The sequence below is a fragment of the Panthera onca genome, chromosome B1 (assembly GCF_046562875.1).
Source record: "Panthera onca isolate mPanOnc1 chromosome B1, mPanOnc1 haplotype 2, whole genome shotgun sequence".
Lineage (NCBI taxonomy): Eukaryota > Metazoa > Chordata > Mammalia > Carnivora > Felidae > Panthera > Panthera onca.
The window spans coordinates 136,248,979-136,274,049 of NC_138342.1; the positions used below are offsets into that span (position 1 = coordinate 136,248,979).

At 35.3% G+C, this 25,071-nt stretch overlaps 1 protein-coding gene across 13 annotated transcripts in view; it reads left to right on the plus strand.

The window, feature by feature from the left end:
• The window catches only part of RAPGEF2 (Rap guanine nucleotide exchange factor 2), a 254,465-nt gene that overhangs the window by 115,469 nt on the left and 113,925 nt on the right, over nucleotides 1–25,071 (plus strand). For 8 of the 13 annotated variants that reach the window (XM_060653863.3, XM_060653864.3, XM_060653869.3 and 5 more), the window contains exons 5-7: nucleotides 19,392–19,467; nucleotides 21,275–21,442; nucleotides 24,101–24,118. In XM_060653863.3, the coding sequence (XP_060509846.3) occupies nucleotides 19,392–19,467; nucleotides 21,275–21,442; nucleotides 24,101–24,118 (262 nt within the window). Of the gene's footprint in view, nucleotides 1–9,301; nucleotides 9,486–10,324; nucleotides 10,801–19,391; nucleotides 19,468–21,110; nucleotides 21,192–21,274; nucleotides 21,443–24,100; nucleotides 24,119–25,071 lie in introns of those variants that run through there. The other 5 variants (XM_060653860.3, XM_060653867.3, XM_060653873.3 and 2 more) reach the window with 4 other exon arrangements.

Here is a 25,071-nt window from a genome sequence, read left to right on the forward strand (position 1 = left end):
ACATGACCTTGGGATTTGGCAGCTAGGGGGTCGTAGGTGACCTGAGCGAACCATTCGCAGTGAAGTCGTGGAGCTGATTGGGGGAAACTGGGAAGGTAAGAACTGGTGAAGGGGAATTTTCATTGTGAAGAGGAGCAGGGAAATGGGCCGGTGGCTGGGAGTCGTTTGTGAACTAAAGAGCGGTTTGTTTCTGTAAAATTGAGAAAATGCTAGTGTGTGTTTGTACGTTACTACAGATGATCCAGCAGAGAGGGGTAAATGGATGGTACTGGAAAGAGAGAGGTAATTGCAGAAATGGGTGAGACCCACAAGATGGGGAGGTGTTAGCTTTGGAACGAGTGAAAGAGCTTCACCTTCTTTGCAGGCTTATGACAAAAGCTGCATAGGTCGCTGGGTAGATTTGGGAGTTCAATGGTAGGTATTGAGGAGTTTTGACAAAAGAGGGAAAGAAGTTGTACACAAAGGGAGTGTTGAGTGCCCATTTGATATTCGTGGACATAGATGGTAAGTGTGTGTGTGTGTGTGTGTGTGTGTGTGTGTGTTTCCGAGCAACTTTTGGCTGTTTAGGGGCAGGCATGGAGAAGGTGTTGCTGGAGTTTGTGCTTTACCAGTGCATACAGTAAAGGGAGAGATAGGAGCAGGAATTAAGGGTGGATCTGGAATAGCCATACCTTATGTGGGTTTGTTCCAGGTCCCTTGAGCTCTAGAAACCATATATGTAAAGCAACAAACACCTACAAGTCTACTTGACTTCCTGCTTTTTCTGTCTCTAATGGCTTTAATAAAAAGCTTGTCACCTGCTCTAGAAATTTCTGTGAGTCTCAGTTTTGATCTCTTTTCTCCCTCTGACAATTGTGGGTTTTCTTTTTAGGAAACACTTCAGAGTTAGAAATGGCAGTATCCATCAAATCAACTGCCTCTATCACTGCTTCCAGTGCCTGTGTTCAGATGTCACCGGCTCTATTAAAGTAGCTCCCTGAAGGCCATCAATACTTCTTCCACAGTGTCCCCAAATCATTGTTTGAAGCATAGGACTTTTCTTCTTGATCTTTTGAATAATTAGCTTAAATGACTGGCAGCTGCCAAACAGATAAAATCCAGACTTTTTAGTGATACGTACAGGGCAGCTCAAAATGTCTCCAACCTAAATTATTCCCTGTATACCCTCTCCAGACACCCAAGCTGATTGTTGTGGTCCAAGCATATCTTTGTCAGGTTGTTCTTGCTGTCTGGGATATCCACCTTGCTGTTGCTACCTTCACTCCCATTGTTCCTCATCTGCCAGTGAAAACAACATGTTTAATTCTCTGGGAATCCTACCCTTGTTTTCCTGTCAGGATTAATTGTTCCCTATCCATACTAAACTAAGATTTTTGAAGGGTGTGGCTGTATTTTTCATCTTTGCTTCCCCTAGCATATCTAACACTTATCAGCCATTTCATAAATACTTGTTGAATCGTATTGGTTTAGGATTTTATGTGTGTGTGTGTGTGTGTGTGTGTGTGTGTGTGTGTGTATGTATGTATGTATGTATACATATATATGTTTAAATTTATTTTTGGGGGGAGAGTGCAAGTAGGGGAGGGGCAGAGAGAGGAGGATAGAGGATCCAAAGCAGGCTTTGGGCTGACAGGCTGACAGCAGTGAACCTGATGCAGGGCTTGAACTCATGAACTACAAGATCATGACCTGAGCCGAAGTCGGATGCTCAACTAAACTGAGCCACCCAGGTACCCCCAGGATTATATTTTTAACTTGCCCTTAAAAATCACTTTAAAAAAGTTTAATGATATTTCACTAACATATTACCTTAAAAAACTTATTTTAACGTTTATTTTTGAGAGGGAGAGAGACAAGTGTGAATGGGGGAGGGGCAGAGAGAGAGGGAGACACAGAATCCAAAGCAGGCTCCAGGCTCTGCACTGTCAGCCCAGAGCCCGACATGGGGCTCAAGCAGTGAGGTCATGACCTGAGCTGAAGTCAGATACTTAACCGACCAAGCCACCCAGGCGCCCCAACATATTCCCTTTTAGAAATAACTTTTCAATAACCTCCGATTTATTGAAATTTTGGTTAGGAAAAGAATGAGGCTGTACCATAATGGAAGGAAGGAATCTGGGGGGACGCTCATGAGAACTTGGTACTGGCCAGTTTGTGCAGGAGTGCAGAAGGGGCAAAAAGGCAAAAATGGTATCTTGTTGGACATCATTTTGCTTACTGCATTAGGTACAGTTAGTTTTGGTTGTATAAAACAATTGCATAAACACAGCAGGACCTACTTTTTTTGTCACATAAAAGAACCCTAAAGGTAGATGGTCCCTGGTGGTCTGGTGGCTCCTCAGTGTGAAAAGGTTACAGGCTTTCATCCTTCTTTCCAAAACCTGTGTGTGCACATAGCTTCCACTTTCAGCATCAGGTCAGACCACAAGGTGGCTGCTAAATCACACCTGTCATGTCTGCAGCAGGAGCTAGAAGCAGGAGGGAAGGCAGGAGAACAAAAAAGTTTAACTTCTATCCGAATCAGATTTCTTGAAACAATGTTTCTTTTTATGTTACATTGCCCAGAGGTACTTAACATGATCACTTCAGGTTGCCCAGGAGCCTAAGACAAGTAGTCTTTTATTCTGTGATGTAATGTGCCCGCTAAAAATAATAATATGTCTTTATTTAAAAATAAATAAGCACAGAACCTGATATGGGGCTCGAACTCACGAACTGTGAGACCATGACCTGAGCTGAAATCAAGACTAAGCCACCCAGGCACTCCTAAAAATATCCTTCTAAGAAGGAGGAGAATGGATGTTGGAGTGGATAATCAATACTTTCTATTACACTTGCTCTCCAGTTTCCCTTCTTAGTTTGTTCATTATCTTTCTTTTCTACATCATTCTAACCCCTCAGCCCTAGGATCATACTCTTCATCAGCTTACCCACACTGCTTCGGGTCTTACATCACCTATAATTTCTACTTGTCATATCTAAAGTTGACTTGAGTCCAGGTATTCCCATGACACACACAGATAAGGTAAAAATATATATTAAAGATTTTAAGACAATGTTGGGAAGGAGTTCCAAATAAGGCAAATGAAATTATGAAACAAATGTGAGCTTGGTTTGACTACAGTTGATAATATTGAAGGGAGAGTTTAGTTGCAGTTTATCTAAACGTATCCTGCGTTAAATTTGAAATAAGGTGGAGGTGTAAGTTGATGGAATAGATTGAGATGTGTTAAAGATCCAGTGGGATATATTAAAATGTTCCCCCTTCAGGTATTAGTTGTATTTTCTGCTTCAGCATGAAATGTCTTCGTCCTGGAAAGCTAACATGACTTTGAGCATCTTTTAGAGCAGCCTTACCCCGTTTAAATCATATTCTGATGGGATACCTGATGCACAGAGCAAAACAGATCTCTAGAGAGGGAGTTCAATTGCTGGATCATGTTGGGAATTTGGTTGCCATAACGACAGCTTCACAGATACGCTGCACGTATAAGTGTAGGCTTTCACAGTCCTTGGGAAACTGGCATTGGTAGTGTCTTAACAAAGTAAGTAACCTTAAAGAGAAGGACTCTGATGTTTTTGGCTGTAGTAGTACAATTGATAGGTTATCCAGGTCATCTGATGCTTGAAATCTTCAGTCAGGGAATTTGTCATTTGTGATCCTTGGTGTAAATGACTGTGAGTTCACTCTAGAGTTTCGTTTTAGTGATGTTTGGATTTCTCTTGCAAAAGTAAATACAGTATTTGATAAAGGTTTTAAAGTCTGATGTGTGTGTCAATAAAATACTGTATTTTTCTCTGTAAAAAACTGGATTTACTTATCTGCTGCTAAGTGGAATGGAACCCGCAACCCATGTTTGTGCCACGGTCATTTTGGGGGAGGCTTGGTGTGGAGGGATGTGTGAACTACCATTTCACCTGTTTGAATTCAAACTGCCTTTAAATATCTATCAACTATATTTATTTTTATAAAATGCTTATTTATTTATTTTTGAGAGAGAGAGAGATCATGGATGTGCATGGGAGCGAGAAGGGGGCAGAGAGAGAGAGGGAGACAGAGAATCCCAAGCAGGCTTTGACATGGGGCTCGAATCATGAACTGTGAGATTATGACCTGAGCCCAAATCAAGAGTCGACTGCTTAACCAACTGAGGCACCCAGGCACCCCTAAAAAATTTTTTTTTAAATGTTTATTTTTGACAGAGAGAGAGAGACAGAGCATGAGCAGGGGAGGGGTAGAGACAGGGGGAGACACAGAATCTGAAGTAGGCTCCAGGTTCTGAGCTGTCAGCACAAAGCCCAACTCAGGGCTTGAACTCACAAACCTCGAGATCATGATCTGAGCTGAAGTCAGACCCTCAACCGACTGAGCCACCCAGGCGCCCCCCCCCCCCACCTATTTTTTTTTTTAATAAAAAGCATAGTTTCGCTATTGGGAAGACCAACAGAAAATAAGGGTGTTATTAGTAAGAGAAAGATTGTGATATGAAGCAAATCATACATGGTGAAATTGGAATATTAAAATAAAAACTTCCAGTTAATCATAGTTCAGGGTCCCTTTATTTTATTTAATTATAAGTTAAATTATATATATATATATATATATATATATATATATATGCATAAAAGACTACAAAATCGTATATTAAAGAAAATGACTTTATTCTATTATTTATTTATTCTATTATCCTAGTTGATTTTTTAACGTACTGACAATTGTTTAAAAGTACTTCAAGAATTAAGAAATATACTCTCAGCTATTATTTCATTTTATTTCATGTATTATCTTTATATTAGAATTTAAATGAATGTAATGTGTGCTTAAAAACTACCTTCCATATTTATTACTGATAAGAATATTGAGCTGTAAGTTCAAAATATTAAAAAAAAATTATTTCCTTTCGTGTTTCTTATCTTGTCACATATCTGTGGCTTTATAGAGGTTATGTATTTTTTTGCAATGAAATATAAGATATAATTTCTAGTATTTCATGTTCATATGTTATAGATCTATATAAACATTAAGTAAGTATATTTTCTTAGTTATTTGGTTATATGGTTTTTTTTCAGTTATATTTAAAGGATTATTTTTACTTTGTCTTTTATTAAGGTCTTTATGTTTTATAGCTATAAACTGCTTAGTTTATCAGCTTTATTAAGATAATGTTTATTTCTTAATATAAACATCTTCAGATAATTTAAAATATTGAGGCAGTGGTCAAAATCTGTCAAACATTTTCCTCTGGTTTATTTTTGTTATTTTTTGCTTTATTAAGATGAATTTAGAAAACCATCTTAAAGTATTTATACTTTAGTTTTACAAATAGAAAAACTACGAGTATTTCATTTTCATCATTCTTAATCATATATAATACATGATATACCTATGTCTATACCTGTATATGTTCTTTATTTATATATCTATATGTATATATTGCAGAGGTCTGCTGCCATGATAGTTTATATAGTCTAAAGGAATAATTCCTTGTTATTCAGAATCTTGAGACCACTTCAGTTTACCCCTTTGTCATCTGATCTTGATTTTTAACTGACATAATTTTGGAAATACAGAATGAAGAGTTAATTGTGAATAGAGTTTTCTAGGTTTTATAATCATTATCCCATTTAAGTGAATTTTTTTTTTTTGGAAGTATGACTGACATCTATTAAGTGAACCTTAAAAAACTGTTATATATAAATTTGTGTATGGAAACATCCCTCTGGCTAAAGCAGAGGTATTTTTCATTGATTATCTATGTCAGAGTATAAAGTAATTATAGTTCTTCAAAAACAGTAGAGAAGAACTGTCTGATAACTACTACAGAGTGAGAAGTATGAATTTTAATTTTTCTAAGAATGTGCTTGTGGGACAATAAGTAGAAAAGACACTGGATTAGAGTCCTCATGTTTGGCAATAAAGATGGTTAGAAGATAAAATACAAGATTATGAACTGTAACTGACCAAGACAGAGGTTTCTGAAGTGGGCTAGTTAGTAGATTCACCTGGCTGAATGGGTAAAATGGGTAAAATACTGAGACCCAGGCCTAGAGATTTTCCACTACAATCTGTATTGGACCATGCCACTCTCATTTTCAAAGTTTACAAGCAAGTGGTCAGATGTGAACTGAGAGGCTGAGCTAATGACTATGAGACTGATGTGTAGCCACTGAAGTTTTTTTTTTTTTTTAAGTTTATTTAGACAGAGAGACAGAGCATGAGTGGGGGAGGGGCAGAGAGAGAGGGAGACACAGAATCTGAAGCAGGCTCCAGGCTCTGAGCTATCAAGCTGTCAGCACAGAGCCTGATGGCGGGGCTCGAACTCATGGACCACGAATCATGACCTGAGCCGAAGTTGGACGCTCAACCGACTGAGCCACCCAGGCACCCCGATGTGTAGCCACTGAAGTTTTAAGATCAGTAGAATGGGAAGATAGTGGAAGATTGGCAAAGTTGGAACCAAAACAGGAATCCTATCTCAGTAGCCTTGGTGTGTCAAAGCTAAGGGCCTGACTAGTATTTTCAGGGAAATAGAAGATGATGGGTCACATGTCAGTGTAATTTAGAAGGACTAATTGATGAAATTTAGGGACTGAAATTACAGACAAGGGACAAGTTGGAGTAAAAGATGATTCCAATGCTTGGAACTTGCATGTGTGGTAGTGTGATGCCTTTGCCGGCTATAACCAAATCTGGAGGGAATGAAGCTGGTAGAGATCAGAGTTAAATATATTTGGTATTAGGCCTGTTGTGGTACATGCTTTGACAGACAGGGAGAGCCACAGGAGGTGTGAGGAGAACCTGGGCATTGAGTCACCTGAAACGCTTTGGAGATGGGGTAGTGTAGGTGTAAAGGTAGGTAAATAGGGAGAATACAGAAACAGAAATGAGATTCTTATAAGGTCAGAAGGCTACAGGGACAGAATTTGACAACTAAGATATTGCTTTGCTGCCCATTTTCATGCAGAATTATCTCATGTCTTGTTTTAAGCAAGCTATGCAACATATTGCCAATTCTCATATTAAATGGTTGTCGGATTTCATAAATTCTATTGAACTTTGTAAATGAGGTAGTTTTAGTCTTTTGCAAAACATAATTTGAAAATGATAGTTTAGGTTCCTTCCAGTTTTCTGGATGTTCTGTCAACATTCATGAACATCTTTTTGTATGGACGTATGTTTTTATTACTTTTTGAATACCTAGGGGTGAAATTGCTGGGTTATATGGTACATGTATGTTTAATTGTATAAACAAGTGCCATGCTGTTGTGTATAATAGCTGTAACATTTTGCATTCCCAACAGCTTATGAGAATTCTGGTTGCTTTACCTCTTCCCCAACTCTTGGTATTGTCAGTCTTTTTAAAATCAGCTTGTCCGTGTCCAAAGTTTGTTAGGATTTGATTGGATTTGCACTGAATCTAAAGATCAATTTGGGAAGATTTACTCTCAGTAAGATTGAGCCATCCAACCTGGTATATTTCATAATTTAAATCTTCTATTATTTCCCTTTGCATGGTTAAATACTCTTTTTGTAATTTTTTGTGTATAGGTCATATATGTCTTCATTAAATTTATTCCTAAGTATTTTACTTATTTAAAAAAAATTTTAATGTTTATTTAATTTTGAGAAAGAGAGAGAGAGAGAGAGCGCACGAGCAGGGGAGGGGCAGAGAGGGAGACACAGAATTCGAAGCAGGCTCCAGGCTCTGAGCTGTCAGCACAGAGCCGGACGTGGGGCTTGAACTCATGAACTGGGAGATCATGCCCTGAGCCGAAGTCAGCTGCTTAACCAACTGAGCCACTCAGGCACCCCTAAGTATTTTATTTTTGATGATAAGTAGTAGGTTTTTACTAGTTCAGTCTATAAGGGAGGATCTGAAACAGGTTAAACAGTATTTTCAGAGTTGTCTACTTATTGGTAGAATTAGAATAATTAGTTATAAAACAAGATAAAACAAACTAAATATGGCTTTTGAGAAATGTCCACATTTTATTCAGATGAATTAGATTATTTGACATTTTATTACTTGATGTCTTTCTAAGAAGTTACATATATTTGTGGGCTTATGCTTTTCCTTTCTTGTAAATGTGTGTTTTTTTTTTAACTTCTAAGAATTTTATGAATGCGGTATTATTTGAGTGACCCCTGAACTATTCGCTTTTAGGTCCTGTCTTTCAAGGACATGCCTCCTATTTCAACTTCATTTCTGGTATATGGCAGATTTGGGGGAGGTTAGTGGCTAGGTTTTGGTGCCATTTATGTAGCCTTTAAAGAATATCAGATGCCTGGTTGCCAATATTTGAGATCTTACTTGATTTTTGAGATCATTTCAGTTTCTTGCTGGTGAGGGGCCAGTTTGAATCATTCATTTGAATTCATCTACCATTTTTCTCATTAACAAGTTACATAGATCTATTTGGTGATTTCTTAATGTAATTGTTCATTTTACCTCTTTAACGAATTTTATGAAAATTAGGTCATTTTTAGATAAGATGTTAGGGCTAATCTTCCTTGTCTCTTTAACTCATACATGATGAGCTTTGCACAGTGAAATGGTGAACATTTCACAAAGGCCTTTTGGATAAGGCATGTCTACATGCTGAAGGGGAAAGCTGTTATGGACCATAACTTTTATACAAACTGATCAGCTGCCATCTGTGTACAAAGCACTGTGATCAGCAGAGACCTGTTTGTGCCTCTGTGTAGACTGATAGCAGCAGATCAATTTAGCTGAGCTGTTCTGTAGCAGTTAGGTCACGAGGACATAGACACTACCAAAGTGTAGTCATCATCACAGCACTGTCCTTTGCTGGTTTAGGTTGTGGCAAGAGAGAAAAACTGCTTGCTCTCTTCACCCCAGTACAGCTGAGGTAAGATCCACCTTTTTTCTCTTGGAGGGATAAGCAAGACCAAAAGCAGCCTCTTTCAACTTTTCCCACGTTGTTTTGGTTTAAATGTATGCTAGTTTTTTTCCCATGATAATCCCTCAAGCCAGGTATACAATTCAGCATCCCTTTGGTGGAGAGCAATGTGTATAGTACAGCTTAGATAAATTCTAATAACAAAATTGCATTGCTGAGCACATCTAAACATTTGACCTTGGAGACTCATAGGAGAGCAGACATTGCAGATTTCCCTACTTGCCCTTGACTTACAAGAGGGTAGATAATGAATTAATAGAAATTGATAAAAGAGCATCTGTCAGGCAGCTGCTGAGGTCATGAGGCTGGTATGCGGAAACAGTGCCCATACAACATGCGTAACACATAACTGCAGCCAGGAGGGGTGGGTGGGTCATTGAAGCAGGAAATTAGCCTTCAGAAGGAATGTTGGCTTTCTGCACGAGCTACAGCCGCATGGACTCACTGAGAGAAAACACACAGGGAAATGGGGAGTGCTCATTGCCGCAGAGAAAAGAGCTCAGATAGAAGGTGGCAGTGCTATTCCTGTTATTGGTGCTTCAAAGATTTTGAAGACAGTGCAGGTTAGATTTTTTGTTCTTAAAGGAATTAAATGTTAATAGTGTAAATACCAAATGTTTAGTACTTCTCCCATAGTTAAATAGACAACAGGCTACTGAGGAATGAACAGAGAGGAGAAAACACAGCTTATGAGGCCTTCGCTTGTAATTTTTTTCTCGTGCTCTCTTTTAAGCAAAGGTTAAATGTTGAGATTCGTGGTGGAGCAACCCACCTCTGTTAATTTGTGCAGGGTGATGATTGTTAGAAAATTTATTTCTAAATGAGCCTTGAAAGAAATTGAGAGACTCGTAAGTGTGTAGTTTTCTCAAATAGTTACTTCTGAAATAGGATCTTGTTAAAGGCCATGCTTTAGAAACAGTTGGTAATTTACACACACATGTAACTTATATGTAGTATACTTGGTGTGTGTATGCTTTTGTTTTAAATACTTGTAACCTTTTTTTTCCCTTTTGGTTAAACTAATGAGCGAGGACAATATTTTAAAAGCTGAAATGCATTTTTATGGTAATTTTTCAGATCATGTTCCTTTTATACTTACATCAAAATTTACTCTTGTTATTCTACTGATTGAGAATGGGATAGACGGCATCAGCAGTTACTTGTTAGATTTTTTTCCCCTCTAAAGTTAATTGCTATCCTTCTATTTAAAGGCAGTGTCATATGAATACACACACACATATATATATAACACACATATATAACACACACACATATATGTGTGTGTGGTATATATATGTAATGTGTGTGTGTTATATATGTGTGTACACACGCACACACACATATATATTTGGTGAGCCCTAAATAAGTAGATTGATTTTGATTTAGGAGCATCAGTTCAGTCATTTTATTTAGATTCTTAAGGAGAAAAGTGACATTTAGTAACTACTTATCATTGTCCAGAAATAAGGTATGAAAAATTGGTGTTTTTAAAGTTTTACATTTTAAATCATTTTATAAATTGGGAATGCCCACCAGCATAATCTCAGTTTGATTGCTGTGTATTCCCTCACTGGGTATAGCCTGACATGAACAAGTTTACATTCCAATACTGAGGAATTGCATTCCACTGGGTAGTTCTGACGTACAACAAGAATGTGGAGGCCCATACAAAGGGCAAGTTTGGGGACACTGATAGAAGCAGCTTCTGTGTTCAGCAACTGCCTTTCGTGGAAACTTACACTGGTGTAAAGTACTCTTGACTCAACTTGGGTGGGGAAAATGTGGTCACAGAAAGTTAGGACAGGACAGCCGTACCAGAGAAAGATCCTGCAGTACCCTGCCTGGGGTATCATTACCAAAGGTATTTATGAAAACTAGGTAAGACTTTATATTTTCAAACATTTGTGCTTTCTTATTGTGGGTCTTGAACTTGAAAGACAGTTTATCAAGCTATTAAAATTGTGTCTATTTTACGTTATGTAGAAGACTAATTGATTTTAGTAATTTTTGTCTGAATATTTTTAGTACTATAAAGTCATTGCATTTTGCACCTGTAAGAAATATTGAAGTTAGCTTACTTCAATTTTACAACAATTTGTAATTCTTCATTTTAAATTTTTTCTGTACAAAAACTTAATGAGGATGAAAATCTGGATTGTTAAATGGTTTTTGGAACAACCATTCCTAAATTAATTGTACTTAGGGAATATGAGCATTTAGGAATAACCTTGTTATGCTATACGTGGTCTTTATAGCAATCATTTGTGTGAATTTAACATTTTTTTTTTAATAGCTCAGAGAACCAATATATCGACCAAAAGTAAACCTGCGTTACTTTTAGTTGTCTTTTATAGTTGTTTAATGTAAGATTATAAGGACATTCTGAAATTACATTGAGGTTAATAGTTGAAAGCCAAACTGTACAGTGTATTTATACAGAACAGTTTTAGAAGGATTTAAAATAGGCTCTAGTAATTAAATTTTCTTACGATGTAGAATGAGAAAACTGTCAGCATTCTTAAACCACATACAGCATACTTCTTCATGTCTCCCTATCTCTTTCTGACTTTATAGCCTCTTGTGAAAGGCTGGTTGGTATCTAGTATAGAAAGGGCGAACAAGTTTTTAAATATTCAGGCCCAGTCTCATTGATAACTGTTACCTACATCTTTCTTGCTTTTGAAAATTATTATACATATGTATTTGTATTTATGTGTTTATATAGAAAGACTGAAATTATTAAAAGAGAGGAATTATTTTTTTAAAATAATTTTAATTCAAGGTTTAAAATAAGCAATGTCACTTTAAAAATTAAGAAGTTTAAACTTCAAAAATATCATTGTTTATCATGGCATGTGGTATTATGAGTGCCGTTTCAAAGAAGCAGATGTTCTACTAGTTGAAGTTCTGGCAGCAACTGCCTGGAGAAGCTTGGTTTTTATAGATTTGACATTCAGATCTTGGCCTATTCCAGGGGTAACCCTCAAGCTCTTGATGGTCATTTGTAATTTTGCTGAATTTGAATTGCCTTCTGAATTACAAAAGCCGATTTGTCTTTTTCACTCAACTAGGCAGTGAGTGAGCCTAGCCAATCTCTGAGAATCTATCTTGTAATCACCTTCTGCTCTCCACTTGTCATTGGGTTTATGCTTTATGGGTAAATATGATACAGTATGGCAATATTCCTTAGGAGGTCTGGGAGTTATTCCTCATAAATGGCAAGCTTACCAAAGACTAGAGTTTATGTTATTGAATGTGGAAGAGGGCTATAGCAGAAAGTAAGAGAAAGGGCAAGGTCAGTGAAGTATGACAGAATCCTGTATTATGGAATCTGCTTGTGATTTCAGGCATCTCATTTAACCTTCCCTTAGATAGGTTGGCTTAGTTTCTTCAATTGTGAAATAAAAATGGAACTAGAGAGGCAGTTCTTACGGGGTGAGTAGGAATGCATTGGTCACATGTATTATCACCTGAGGGCTCTATATAAAATACAAATGTTTGAGGACCTTTGAATGTAGTACCTTGGATTATGACTGAAGAAAAAAATGCCAAGAAACCCTGTACTATAGGATTTTCTAAGTTTTGTTTTTTTGTTTTTGTTTTTTTAATCTCTGAAATTCCATAAATCTATTTTGGTTTTGATGTACCATTGTAGGAAGCAAATATGACAGTCTTTTTATTAAACTCATGGTACTCTTCTGTCTGTATTCACAACTTCCCTGTGACTCATCTTTTGCAGAAGATACATAAATTCTTACATGCAAACTGTATAAGAACAGGGGCTTATATTTAGTGAGTGTTTTATAAGCTCTGTATTGATCACAAAGTTTATTTTGATTCTGCTATATGGGTCCAGTGAGTATTTGGAAGAGGAATAGGAAGCCGAATTGTGGAGATGGGGCTGGGGTGGCAGTACCCTCAAATTTATGGCTAGCAGTAAAATAAAAATAGGGTTAATGCTGGATGAAAGAAGAATGTAGGTAGTACAACTGACTCTTCAGAAATATTTCAGTGACACTTATTTGCCTTCTCCCCATTTCTTCCTAGTTCCACTTTCACCCACAACTTCTCTCACTTCATTGCTAATTAATGTAGAAAAGAGGTCAGTCCCAGGCCTGTCATTGGTATAATTCGGTCATCATAGTTAACTCTTTCTTTGTCTCTAAGATTTGCTATTATGTGATCAAAGTGGTATCTCTGCATTTTCTTATTCAAGTCCCAAATTTTTGCCAAGAAACCCAACCTTTTTATCCTTACATAAAATATGCCATTTGTTTGTTTGTTTGTTTGTTTATAATCTTACATCCAACATGGGGCTTGAACTCACAACCCCAAGATCAAGAGTTAGATGCTCCTCTGAGCCAGCGAGGCACCCCAGCTATTTTAACTATTTAAGGTGTATGACTCAATGGCATTAATTACAATCATACTTGTGCAACTGTCACCACTACCTGTTTCCAAAATTTATGTTCCATAGCTCTGAACAGAACCTCTGTAACCATTAAGCATTCCTACACCCCCCAATAATCTATAGTCCACTTTCTGTCCTTATGAATTTTCCTGTTCTATATATTTCATATAAGTAGAATCTTACAGTATATGTCATTTTGTGACTGGTTTGTTGCACTTAGCATGATACTTTCAAGGCTTATGCAGGCTGCAGCATGTATCACAACTTCAGTCCTTTTAATGGCTGAATAATATTTCATCGCATGTGTTTATCACGTTTTGTTTACATATGTTTAATATGTTGATGAACATTTATGTTGTTTATACCTTTTGGCTATTGTGAATAATGCTTTAGTGAACTTGAATGTACACATATCTGTTTGAGTCCTTGTTTTCAGTACTTTTGAGTGTTTATCTAGGAGTGGAATTGCTGGGTCATATGGTAATTCTCTGTTTAGCTTTTTGAGGAAGCACCAAACTGTTCCACAGGGACTGTACCACTTTATACTCCTACCAGAAAAATATAAGAGTTCCAAGTTCTCTGAATCCTCTTTAAAACTTGCTATTTTTTTTTTTTTAATTATAACCATATTAGTATCTCATTCACATCTATCATCAGGTGTGAATTAGTATCTCATTGTGGTTTTGATTTGCTTTTCTTTAATGATTCAGGATGTTGATCAGCTTTTCATGTGTTTATTGGCCATGTGTATACCTTCTTGGAAAAATGTCTAGTCAGGTACTTTGCTCATTTTTTAATTAGGCAAATTTAATTTTTTAATTTGTCTTTGTTGTTGAGTTGTAGAGGTTCTTTATGTATTCTGTATATTAAACACTTCTCAAATGTATTGTTGCAAATACTTCCTCCCATTCTGTAGATTGTCTTTTCAGCTTCTTGATAATGTCCTTTGATGCACACAAGTTTTTAATTTTCCTTTTGCTGCTTGTGCTTTTAGTGTCATATTTAAGAATCCATTGTCAAACCATAAAACAGACTCTTAACTATAGAGAACAAACTCCCGGTTGCTAGAGGAGAGGTGGGCAGGGGGATGTGTTAAATAGGTGATGGGTATTTAGGAGGGTTGTGATGAGCACTGTATGTATGTTTAAGTGATGATCACTAAATCCTACACCTGAAATTACTACTACACTGTATGTTAACTGACTGGAATTTAAATAAAAACTTGGAAGTAAAAAAAAAAAAAAAAATCCATTGCCAGATCCAATGTCATGAAGATTTATCCCAGTTTTTTTTTTTTTTTTTTTTTTTTTCCCCTAAGAGTTTTGTGGTGTGGGCTTTTTAAATTTAGGTCAGTGATCCATTTTCAGTTAATTTTTATATGTGGTGAGAGGTATGGGTTCAACTTCTTTTTTTCTATGTGGAAATACAGTTGTCCCAGCACATTTGTTGAAGGGATTGTTCTTCCCTCATTGACTGAGCTTGGTACCCTTGTCAGTATCGGTTAGCTATAGATATATGGGTTTATTTCTGGACTCTCAATTTTGTTTCATTGGTTTATTCATCTGCACTTCAGCCAGTACCACACTATTTTGATAACTATAGCTTTGGTGTAAGTTTTCAGATCAAAAGTGTGAGTCCTCCAACTTTGTTCTTTTTCAAGTCTGTTTTGGCTAAGTAGGCCCATTGCAATTTTATTTGCAAGAATTTGAAGATTGGCTTTTTGGGATTTTGATAGGGATTGCATTGAATCTATAGATCGCTTTGTGTAGTCTCTTATAAGACTTAATAATTAATAATAAAAAAAGAATGCATTTGATAGGACTAATTGTCCATTTCTGCAGTGGTACCAAGAAGCATTTGGAGCAGAATACAGTCACATAGCTTTGAAATAATCCTTAACGATTTATGACTTTTCTTTCTTTCTTCCCTCCCTTCCCTTCCCTTCCCTTCCCCTCTCCTTCACTCTTTCTTTTAAATTTCTTACTTTTCTTGAAACGCTTAAGGATTATAGGTATATTTTTTAAGTTGCCCATGTTCTTATTTAATTTGTATCATTTATAAATTTTCTTAAATCATAATTTTATAAACATTTAAGTTTCCAACTTTCAGCTGCTATTAGTGAGACTGAAGAAGTGTTTAAATTTGTGCCTCTGATCTTACAAAAAGTCCTTTGGAATTCCTTAATTTTTTTGTTGGGAACTTTTCAGTTCTGTGTTTTTCCCCTTAGAAACTTTGCTAGGAGAATGCTATATCATAGGTTTTACATGGTTTGCTATAAGAGTAGGTATAGTAATTTCCATTTTTAAAAATTACTTCCTAGTGTATTCATCATTTTGAGGTTTTTGTGTATATTTTTGTTATTTATTATGTTAGTACTTACTGTGCTAATGCTTTAAAGATGTCTAGATTTCATGTATGTCTTTTAACTAAAACATGAGAACCCCTTGTTGTTTAATGTCATATTAAATGGTGTATGCATTTGATCTGTTTTCACAAAGGATATTTCATTGTATAGAGTGGATCCTCTGATTACTGCTTTCTTGCACTCACATAAAACTAAAGGATGAAATGTCTTGTACTTTATTCTTACTGACTTTGTTTTGTGCTTTACTGTCTAAACATCTATGTCATTTGCATGCCTGCAGATTTCTCTCCATTTCTTTCCGTTAAATCATCTAAAATATTTTAAAGAACTGATCTCAATATCATCTAGCGTGGAGCTTATATGTTGCTATCTGGTGTCCTTTTTTAGCTCTATACTTATGTTTCAGAACTGAGTTTCTATCTATCTATCTATCTATCTATCTATTTATTTATTTATTTATTTATACATTTATTTCTGAGAGACAGAGATAAGCGTGAGTGGGGGAGGGGCAGAGAGAGAGGGAGACACAGAATCCGAAGCAGGCTCCAGGCTCTGAGCTGTCAACACAGAGCCTGTTGTGGGGCCTGAACCCACGAACCGTGAGACCGAGAGACCATGACCTGAGCTGAAGTCGTACGCTTAACTGACTGAGCCACCCAGGCGCCTCTATTTTTATTTTTTTAATGTTTATTTATTTTTGAGAGAAAGAGTGAGTGAAAGAGTGTGTGAATAGAGGAAGGGCAGAGAGAGAGATGGAGACACAGAATCTGAAGCAGGGTCTAGGCTCTGAGCTGTCAGCACAGAGCCCAATGTGGGGCTCTATCCCACAAACCGCGAGATCATGACCTGAGCCGAAGTCAGCCGTTCAACTGACTGAGCCACCCAGGCACCCCCAGAACTGGGTTTTTAAAACAGTGTGTAGAACATGGTCCAAGATTTTTTAAAAACTTAGTAAATAACGATATTTATTTACTTTTGTTTACATATTTATTGTTTCAAAGTATCACAGAGGAAAAGCGAATGTATTTTGTGGACTTAATTTCTAGCTAGCATTTTCCAGTACTTTGTTCATCCTAACTTATAGCTTCTGGTCTGTAAGCAAAGAGTAAGTCATCTTTGCATTAGAGACAAGAGGTCTAGTCATTAGGCCTAGTATGTGCATTCATGACCTACTATTTGGCTCTTTTGAGGTTATTGTACTTCTAGGTTGTTGGCCGGGTTTGAAATCATAGATTGTTGGATGAATGAAATAATATATTCTCCTTTGCTAGAATGTGTTCTGTGTGCATTTGCCTTCTCTGCTGAGTGTATTCAAGGAATTACCTGAGGGCGAGTGTTATTTTTCCTGCAGTTCACGTATTTGTGATGGTCAGTAGAACTTGAGTCTTCTGTGGCTGCAAAGGGAGTTTCATCAGATTCTGGTGTATCTCTTTTCCCAAAAGACTCTTATGGAGATATTTTTGAATAGCACATTTTAGGGGATGCAAACTTTTCATCTCCGAAGTAATAGTGTTTGTGCAAGTGAATATGTGATTGTTGTCCTACCATAAAATTCTATTGAGCTAATGACTACTTTGTACAAGGATTTACACCTTTAATTCTGAAGTAGGGAGAGTTGTTGGTACAGAATTAGGCATAGAATAGTGACTACCATATTGTTTGTGTAGACATTACCCCTTTTGTGGCTGAAATTTGTAAGCAATTCTAACAGGTTTTTATTTTTATTGAATATTATATACACGTTGCATCCATTCTAAACATTTTTTTTTTTTACTATTTGAAATTTTAAAACAGGAAAATCATTCAATCATTATGTTTCTAAAACATTATTATTATGTTGTCCAGTGCTATAATTTAATAAAATAGAATAAAAATTAGAGTTACAATAGAGAACAAACTGACAGTTACCAGAGGGGGGGTGGGTTGGGGGATGGATGAAATGGATGATAGGGACCAAGGAGGGCACTTGTGATGAGTGCTGGGTGATATATGGAAGCAGTGAATCACTATATTGTATATCCGAAACTAATATGACACTGTATGTTAACTAGCTGGAATTTAAATAAAAACCTAAAAAAAAGAGTTATGTAGTTGTGAGTTTCTTTAGATTTTAATGTTATTTTATTTAGAAATACACCTTAAACATATAATATATATTTTTACCTAGTCATGTAACAGGATTAAATGGGTGAAGATGGCATAAAACCTGCTACATATTTTACTAACATGTTAAGATTATTTTTTCATTTGTAGTGTATCATTAAATTATAAAGTTCATTGTAAAAAAATTAAACTGCAATCAGGTAGTTCAGAAACCAGAAAGAAATTTTTGTGTGTACTGAAGATTTTATGTCATTTTAGTGGTATTTAATTGTAAACTAAGGTAAGAATATTTAAAGATTTGGTCATTTTAATTGCACGAGAAGTAATATTCTAGATGGGTTTATTATATTTTCTTGCTAGTTTTTCCACTTTAAAAAAAGCACTCTAATATGAATGTTTGTGTATGTGTGCATGAATGTACATGTGAATATTTAAATAATTTTTTCATATATATGCCACATATAGTTCTGTTTTTGATTTTTTAAGAAACAGGATTAGTTGCTTGATAAAAAAGTTCTTTGGAAGAATTTTTTTTTTCTCAAAGATAAGCTATTAAAAATGTTTATTAAAAATGTCAATTGGAGGGAGGGGAGAATTTTGTAGTAGTAAATGGGTAGGAGTAGATGGTATATTAGAACAAGTCAGGACTACCTAGCTTCACCAGGATTTTCTCCTCATGGTTCTAGTGTGAATATAGCTATGGCAGAATCACCTGCTGCAATGTTCAGGTGGGAGTTGTCACAGATAAGGCAAAGGTGCTATATCTGAGTTCGCTAGTGAAAAGTTTTCAGGAGAAATGGGCTTGTGATATGCACATCCACTTGAATTAAGGAAAAAAATCTTAAGTGGAATACCTTGTCCTTACACTTATTTCGAATAAGTTGATTTGAAAATGTAGAAAAAATTAATATAGTTTTTAGGTAAAAGAAATTCTTAACTAAGTCAATTAAATTACAGAAGAAAATTTATATGCATTTTATACTTTGTATATTTTTATAGTTTGCCATTGATTCAGTTCCCATTAGAATGTTAGAATATTCTAAATTTTCACCTAGCTGGGAATAACTTGAAACAGCCTAACATACAGACATCTGGGTGGCTCAGTTGGTTAATTGTCCGACTCTTGGTTTCAGCTCAGGTCAGGATCCCACAGTTTGTGGGTTCAAGCCCCATGTTGGGTTCTGCACTGCCGCTGTTGGTGGGGAGCCTACTTGGGATTCTCTGTCTCCTCTCCCTGCCCCTCCCTGGCTCACGTACACACGATCTCTCTCCCCCCCCCCCCCCTCAAAATAAATAAATAAACTTAAAAAAAAAAAGTAAAACAAGCTAATATAAAACACATTCATACTGGTTTTCTTTTACTTACATTATTAATCTGGAAACATGATATTGGAATTTTTCAGAAAAATATATGTCTGAAATTTAAGAATTTGAATGGTTCCTGTTATTCTGTATAAATAATGATGAAAGAGTTTCCCTTTCTCCAGTGGTTGTTTTTGTTTTTATTATTTTATTTTATTTTTATTTATTTGGAGAGTTGGCCTAAATTTTCAATTTATATTTCATAAATCTTTTTTTTTTTCTTCCTAGTTTTGGCAAGCGTTCTGCAGGAAGCTTTAGGCGTGGCTGTGAATGCATTGTTTTAGAGCCTTCTGAAATGATTGTGGTAAGAATACTTCTGTGAAGACTTTTTTCTCCTAAAAAAATTATAAAAATAAAAACACTTTTGCACAGTACTTATAATCGTGTATTATAGATTTTATAACTTTAGATATATTTATTCCATAATTTTTATTATGAATCTGAGTTCATAGTCATAATATTGTAATTATTTATAAGATTCAATGAAATGAAAAAGATAGAAGACTCAAAAGGGGCAAGTACCTAAATGTTTTGTGCTTGAACTTTTGTTAAATCAATCTGTGATAATGCCATTTTACTTAAATTTGGGAATGATCTTTGAATTACAGGATTTTAGCTCTCTAAATATTAATTGGAATGAGTAAGATACTTCAAATGAATCATAGTAATATGTATTCAGGCAACAGTTAGGATAAGGAAACCAATTCCTGTTTTTTATACATGTCTTACAGTCTATATGTATATATTTTAAACTTTCTTTTTTGAGAGAGAGTGCATGAGCAGAAGAGAGGGGTGGAGAGAGAGAGAGAGTGAGAAAGAATCTTAAGGAGGCTCCACCCCGGTGTGGAGTCTGATGTGGGGCTTGATCTCACGATGGTGCGATCATGACCTGAGCCAAAATCAAGAGTCAGACACTTAACCAACTGAGCCATCCAGGTATCCTGGTCAATATATTTTTTAAATCCTGCAATTCAGTTAAAAAGAGAAATAAAGACCTCAACAGAGTATTTAACCAGCGTACTAGTCCCCCAGTTTTCTGGCCTAATATAGAAGATGATGGAAGCTTTTTATTCACATTTAATACAGTATTTGGTAGAAGGCCATAAGTCTATTTTCAGAGAAGATTTGGGATTTTCCCCTATGATGTAGGAGAGGAATTCATCAGAATGAAAACTTCCTTGTCCAAGGGAGTGAAAATCTTTGGTAAAATTTCACAAAATTTACTCTTAAGTAAGAAAGTAACATGGTGGTTAAGTAAAGATTTAGGACTAGAAAATGTGGGTAGTTACATAGGACTTTCCAGCAACAGGTCTTGGAAAGCATTTTAGGTATTTCCTAGAGATTTTGGCCTCTGTAAGTGCTATTTTGTGTTTCTCTGTGGGACTTTTGATATTTAAAATCGTATACTTGCCAATATTATACAAACTACTGGGTTTGCTAGTGGGAGAATAGTCTTAGAATCTTACTATGCCTTGATTGTGAGCAATCACACTTTCATTATATAAGTATGAGGAGGATTGACCTAAAGTAACTTTTATTCTGGTTGGTCCATTCATCAGTTTCTAAAATGTTGAAAATGAGGAATTTTTTTTTTTTAAATAACACTATTTATAAAAAAAAGAAACTGAATTCACAGATTGAAAGTAGGAAGAGAAACCCTAGTAACCTACCAAAGCCGTTCTGCTAGCAGTCCAGCTTGAGTCATTTGGGATTTGGGGGTTTTTACAGATTTACTCATATACACCAGAGTTAAGACAATGGGGCCGTTGCTTTCATAATGCGAGGTAATGTATCCTGTGAGTTCTTTCACTAATAAATTACTACAAAGATTACTGAAAATATCCTTCCCTTTAAACTGCAGGAAATTCAACAGTTACTCATATTGCCCTAAGTGGAACTGAAAATGCTTCTTCATAAAAGAAAAGTTACTCAAAACCAATTAGTTCCAGAGAAGTTCAAAAACGCTTAGTCTGTAAAGATAGTTTGTCTACAAATGTCTTTGCAAAATGAATGAATATGGACTTATCTGTAAGTTTTATTCTGTGTCTAATCTTAATATGGAATGTTGTATTTGAGGAAATAAATTTTTGTTTTGTTTTTTTTTTTTTCAGGTGGACTATATGGATGAAAATGAAGAGTATTTTCAGCGTCAAGCTTCTCATCGACAATCTCGAAGGAGATTTAGAAAAATCAACCAGAAAGGTGAAAGACAAACAATTATTGACACTGTGGATCCTTATCCTGTGGGCAAACCACCTTTGCCTCGAGGCTATCATACGGTAAGTTATTAAAGTATAATATTTTTATTTATCTTTAGTTTTTTTGTTTGGAATTTTGTGAAAAGACATTTGCATTTTCTACTTTAGAGGAATAATTCCTTTCTGTGATATACCTATCCAAAGTGTAGGTTTTGCTAGGAACACATAGAGTATGAAGAGTTTTAAAGAGCATTGAAATAAGATATCAAAAGATATTGGCTAGTTAGCCTTTTTACTTATTAAAATGTCCTCTGAGGTTAGCTTTGTGATCAGCTATACAGTTGTAACTGGAATATCTTAAATTCTTACCTTCATCTAAAATTTTACCCCTGCTCCCAGCCCCAATAACTGGTATCAGACTTATTTTTTTTTTTAAGGGTAGATATATAAAAATTAAATGTTATTTTCATAGCTTTGCATACCACTGTGAGAATATTTCCTGAGATTTTTTTGTTTTTAATATGATGAAGTGAAAGCATAATTTGAAGGGATGCTTTTATTTATTTATTTTTTTAAATTTTTTTTTCAACGTTTTTTATTTATTTTTGGGACAGAGAGAGACAGAGCATGAACGGGGGAGGGGCAGAGAGAGAGGGAGACACAGAATCGGAAACAGGCTCCAGGCTCCGAGCCATCAGCCCAGAGCCTGACGCGGGGCTCGAGCTCACGGACTGCGAGATCGTGACCTGGCTGAAGTCGGACGCTTAACCGACTGCGCCACCCAGGCGCCCCGAAGGGATGCTTTTAAAAATCCCAATGTAAAGATGGTCTGAAGTACTTCTGATAGTTTCAAAGATCATTTTAAATGCTGCAGCCCACTTGATCGTCATTTATTTCATAATTATTTGAGAAGCTATTTTTATGTTTGAGGAAACCTAGGCACAGATAATGAGTGATTGTGTAAGACCCCAGTATAGTCAGTTTTAAAGCTTTATGTTTCTTATTCCTTTCTTTCTGCATAACTACTCTATGCTTCTTTCCCCTGATGGCCAATCCAAAATAGTTGAGAAGATATTTTAGGATTTCTATTTTCAAAAAGAAAGTAACATGAGTTCTTACATATGTCATAATAAAGTCAAAAATGGTTTGTCTGTAGATATAATAACATTAAATGGTAGTCATTATATGTGAAATTAATTTTAAAATAAAAATGTAACAAACATAAAAAAAGATAATTGACAACTGTTTTGCATTTCTCATTGGTTTTGTTTACTTGCACTTTTTTTCTTTTTGCAAATAAGTATAAGTACAAAATACATGGGAAAATGAATATAGACTTAAAATTATATACTTAATTTTTAGTAACTTTTAGTGATAGGATATACTTTATACCTGCACTTCATATGTTTTATTTCTGAGAGCTCTTTGTGTGTGGATTTTTAAGCAGTTTTGACCACCAGCTACCCGCCTACTCCTCTCACTACCCATGCACTATTTTAATTTAACATGAATTTTATAGTTGAATCATTTCATTGAGCTCATGTGGAAAGGGTAGCTTTTTGCACATCATAAAGAGAGCTTTGTTTGTCCTTTGGAGAGATTTGGTGTTAAAAAAAAAAAACCCATGAAAGGTTTTTTTGTTACCATTGTCTGTAAAAGAAGGTAGTATTTTTAGTGTTGATACAGGATCATGGAAGAAGGAAATTTGGATTAAAAATAGTTGTACATATTAATAGTTCCATATATTATAATATTTTAGTCTAGTACTAATATTGTTAATATTCTTTCTGCTTTGGAATTATTTTTCCAAATGAGATTCCATACTAAGATAGTGGGAGTGTGAATTACTTAAAATCTATTGTTAATGCTGATTGGTTTAATTTTATAGTCCTATTTTCACACTTGAGTTGGGGGGATCATTTTATAACTGTTATTCTCTTTTATTTCCGTGTGTTCCCCCTTTATGGAATACTTCATTCAATTTCCCTGCATGACTTCCCTTTTTTGATCTGTTGTATAAAAATGTGTAGGGCTTTTTATTATTACAAGATTACTTTTTTTTTTTTTTAATTTAATGGTTTTAAAAAAACACCATACCTGGTCAACAGATACTTTTATGAGGGCAAAGTCAGTACTATGATGAAAGTTTAACTTGATTACTAATGGATCTTGTGCTAGCTTACTAATATGTGATATGTTGGTATTAATTTTACTAAATGAGTTCAGATTGGCAACAACATGGTCATAATGGAAAATATTGGATACTTATTTTGTGTGCAAGTTGTGTTTTAATTATATTTATATAATATTTATATTTTCATCTCAATACTTGATTTTAACCTATGAAAACAACAAAATCTTGTTTGTATATATGGTGCTACAGGATAAAAAGAATGAAATGAAAGTTATTATTCTTCATTAGCCATAAGTCATATTTACTTATTCTTAACAGAAATATTTCTTTTTGAAAGAATCCTAGTATTGTGGGACTGTGGGTGAAAAGTTTATTTAGAAGATGCATGATCATACTTCACAGGTGATTTTAAATGATTTCAAATGCATTTCCAGTTGCATGGCTAAAAAACATGGAGAACATTATATGTATAGCCGATTCTGTATGGTCATACTTAACCTATATTTTAACATTATCTTCGTTTTGGCAGATGTACTATAGCATGTCTGATAATGTTCATCTTTTCCTTTCCTCCTTTATGGCACTCATTTCATTTTGGCTCAAAGGAATGCACTAAATCTCAGGTATTGTAATTTGTGTGTGGTCTCCTAATACTAACCCAAGTTTATTTGTGAGTTTGCATTGTAACTAATGAGTTTATAACATTGATGTGTTTGGCTTGGTCTTGTTCTTTTGTATTTTGCCCCGATTTAGTAAAATCTCTTAAAACGAAAGTGTCACTGGTTTAGGTGATGGTACAGGCCGCTTTATTTGTGCAGATATAGGGATGAACTGTCCACTTTGTCCATCTTATGTCCACTTAAGTGCCACCTAATTACTTTTAAGAGCGAGTGGAAACAGTGTTCTTAACTAACATGATTTGCAAGGAAAGAAATGAAGAGAGAAACACAGGTATGGGAACTCCATTAGCAACTTACCTTTATATTTTAAGTGATGTAGGTGGAAACTTTAAATTTCAGGAATCCCAATGTAAGAGCATTGTGGGAGACCACTGGTAAAATTTTAGTCAAACAGAATAAAGGCTTAGTCAAAAAGGAAATGAGAATTTAAAATGGCTTGTGTTTTCTTATTTGCACTTTATATTTAACCAGATTTCATGCTTTATTTCATTCTATATTTTAATCAAGAGGCCTATATTAATATCTTTGCTCATTTCTTCCACGCCGGCACATGACTAATTTATGATTGTTAGTGTTACTGTTTTGAAATTGTGGGTCAGATTGGGGGTTATCAGAGAATTTGGAGTCAAGGAAGAAAAACTGATTTACCTCTGGACACTAATTGGTTAAGGAACTAGTAAAATTTTACAATTGTGTTTTCTTACTGCACAGGAAAAAGATCATGAATAATTTAATTCACATTAGAAGAAGTCTACTGTCAATATAATATCTTTGGCTATTACAGTAACCTTGCTTGAAAGCATGAAATATTTGTATAGGTTTTCAAATTAAAATGAGGCAGTAACTTTATGTTCTGTGCAAGAAAATACATATTAAAATGCCACAGGTGTCATGAC